This window comes from Lotus japonicus, chromosome 4 (genome assembly GCF_012489685.1).
Source record: "Lotus japonicus ecotype B-129 chromosome 4, LjGifu_v1.2".
Classification (NCBI taxonomy): domain Eukaryota; kingdom Viridiplantae; phylum Streptophyta; class Magnoliopsida; order Fabales; family Fabaceae; genus Lotus; species Lotus japonicus.
In genome coordinates, this window is record NC_080044.1 from 12262087 (window position 1) to 12265277 (window position 3191).

The following is a 3191-nucleotide window of genomic DNA, read 5'->3' on the forward strand; positions in this document are numbered from 1 at the left end:
TATCATTAGGCCTTTGAATTGAGATTTAAATCCAATATTTAAAGTTTACATTTTTCTAACTTCTATAACCCATAAAGTATATTAATGTGTTTTTTTCATATTCACCTGTATTTTTGTTCCTTATGCTAAAGATTTTACTTTTGGGTGCTTTATTGGATAATAGTTGCAAAATCGAAACCAAACTGTCAATGCTTTGTTCCATCAGGGAGTTTACACCCTCAGTAACAACCATTGTATGGTTCCTCCCTGCCCCAACTTGGACAAATTTATATCTTCAACTCTAATGCCAAAGGAATTTATTAAAACCCAAAATAATGAGAAAAGAAATTACAAACAGACACAAAATCAACCTTTAAATTGAAAATGGGCAAGGATAAGTCAAACACCAAAATCAAAATTAAATATGAATTTTGAGATTAGAAATACACACACATACAACTTTCACACGGAATTTCCTCACAGCATTTGTCATCCAGACAATAAACCCAAAAGCCAGACAATTACCATGTGTAAGAGAGAACTTAGCACAATAAAGTTGAAAGACAAATTTACTAATTTTAGGTTGAAGCAGATAATTTAGTGAAAGTATAAAATTAACCCCATGAATCAGTCATCCTCCAAGTTTCTTTTTTATATGTCATCAACTTTTCACATCATCATCATCATGTATATACACCCCATTGAAAATTAAAAGCTATAAAAGGGGAATAAGTAAAACTAAAACCTGATTATGACAAAAGATAAAGGAAACAAAAGAAATACATTAGTACTTATATATACGAAATGAACAAAGAAAATTATCAAACATTAAGGTGATACCTAAAGTTGAACATCATCAAGTAAACCACAACTTCCTTCGTTGAGAGTAGGGCTTGCAAGCATGGTTAAATGCCAAGGGAAAAAATAGTAATTCAGCAAGCAAGGAAGTTAAAAAAGGAAATACATAAACCAAGACAAAAAAAATGCAATTGATGGCAAATATGGTTTTGTTGTGAGGAAGATTATTGAGATAGAAAATTGGAAATAATCAAATGACTAAAGCATAGGTGATCGGGTGATCGGGTCATACCTTGATGTCGAAATCGATGCAGGTGATGCAGAGGGCTGGTAGAATGATATTTCTCTATTGTGTGTGTGCTTTGATGCGAGGAAAACTTGGTTTAGAGATTTTATAGGGAGGTAGTTGAAGCTGAAGAGGTGGGTGATAAGGTGCAACTTGAGAAGATGGAAGATGAAGATACTATGTGAATTAAATTTTTTGGATGGTGGAAGATTTTTGAAGTTCAAAAGGTTGATGAGAAGTTGTAACCGCTGAATGTGGAAGAGGAAGAGAAATTAATGTTTGAAACAAGGGCAAAAGCCAATAACATTGGAGATGCAATCAACGACCCTGATCTAATCTAACGAAAATAAGTAGTATATTTACACAAATGTCCATGCTTAATTTGAGAGTTGTGTACAATGAATTATTAAATTTCAAACTTGCCCTCAAGGTAGCAAAAACTCTTCCTTTATATATAGTATAGATAGATAGATAGATTCTTTCAATCTTCAAAGTTTATTTATTTCTAAATAGCAGAAACAATTTCTTCTGCTTGTCTCATTCGATCCTCGCTACCTCTAGCTACTCTCCAGCAACAAATTCTTTGGGGAATAAGTAGGGAGAGAAGGGGCTTACAAGAAAAACAACTAGCGACGAGAGAGTGTGATGGTTTGAGGAATAAGTAGGGAGAGAAGGGCTTACAAGGAAAATGAGACAGAGAGATCAATAACAATTAGCGTTGGCTATTCCTTGGGCCTACAAAATGGGTCGTACGTCACTGACACTAAGTTGACCAATGAGCGTAGCATCGGACCCAAACCGCCGCTAATTGTTTATGGACAAACATGACGTTATGGATGATTTAGCGTTTTTCTTAACTTACATTTGCGCTAATTGGTGTCCGTCACACTGGCACTAAAATTTAGTGAGTTAAATTTTTTATGTTACGCTTCAGCTTTACATTGGTTGAGCCGATACTAACAAGCCGAAATTAGCGTCACCATCGGGGCCGGCATTAATTTTAGACTCTAAAATGATTTTTTTTTCAAATAAGAAACCGTAATTATCATATCTCATACCAGAATATTATTTCATTTACCTAAACAACAGTAAACAGTGGAACAAGAGTTTGATCACAAATAAACCTTTCTGTTTAGGCCGAAACGCTTGGAGAAAAACATGTCTCTCACCCACAGAGGAGACGATGAAAGCAAGGTAAACAAACCAGTCATGTGACCAAAAGAAATTTCCTTTGGTGGATTAGGGGCTAAAACTTTCTTAACAACATGTCTAGCAAAAACTCTACCATCTGTTGCTTTCTCACCCTGAGAAGCTCTAGCACGCTCCATAATAACATCTTTAAAGTCCTTATAAAGCTTCCACTCATAATCCCCTAATCTCTCCAAATTAGCCTTCCCTAAATTGGATCTCACAGACCCTGGTAAAGCTAGAATCACATTGATCCCAAATGGCTTCAATTCTAGGCGCAAACTATGTGACATTGCATGCACATAAGCCTTGCTAGCACAATAAGACCCTGCCCATGGGGTTGAAACTTTGCCAACCACACTTCCAACATTCACTATACTTCCGCTTCGTTGCGTTGCCATGTGAGGTACAACATGTTGCACCATTCTTAGCTGCCCCAGAGTGTTGATTTCCCAAGCCTTTCTGATTGTGTCGAGTGGCAACTCGGCCATAGGCCCCGTACCACCTATTAGAAATATAATATAAAATTATTCATATATGTGTATTTTATGTAACAACTTAAGGTTTTAGAACAATTGGTTAATAACATTACCTATTCCAGCATTGTTTATGAGAATGTCTATGCGGCCGCATTTGGATATAACAGTATCCAGTGCTGAATTCACACTTTGATCAGAACAGACATCAAGCTCTAGTGCCTCTATGCCGTCTGATTCCAAGTCTGACATGTCTTGTATCCGCGTTGAGATGTCGGAGGCGAAGACGCGGCAATTGTTCTCCGCGAATGCCTTGCAGTACTCGTAGCCAATGCCACCCTTGGCACAGCCAGTCACAAGAACAATTTTGGGGTCTCTCATTCTTGTTCTGCTTTCTAATGTTTTAGGCTCACAGTTCGCATCCTCTTATATGGATTGAATCAAATAGAACAATACAAGGATAC

At 36.8% G+C, this 3191-nt stretch overlaps 1 protein-coding gene across 1 annotated transcript; it reads right to left on the minus strand.

The window, feature by feature from the left end:
• Positions 1 to 2136: 2136 nt before the first annotated feature.
• Positions 2137 to 3191, minus strand: LOC130714919 (short-chain dehydrogenase virD-like). Its single transcript, XM_057564900.1, has 2 exons — positions 2844 to 3191; positions 2137 to 2756 (listed from the first exon to the last, which is right to left on the minus strand). Exons 1-2 carry the CDS (start codon positions 3106 to 3108, stop codon positions 2176 to 2178), a joined length of 846 nt encoding a protein of 281 aa, XP_057420883.1. The 5' UTR covers positions 3109 to 3191; the 3' UTR covers positions 2137 to 2175.

Coding starts and splice junctions, on each gene's coding strand:
- LOC130714919 (XM_057564900.1), bottom strand. CDS start 3,108: ATGAGAGACCCCAAAATTGTTCTTGTGACTGGCTGTGCCAAGGGTGGC. Junction 2,757..2,843: donor CATAAACAATGCTGGAATAG/GTAATGTTATTA, acceptor TATTTCTAATAG/GTGGTACGGGGCCTATGGCC.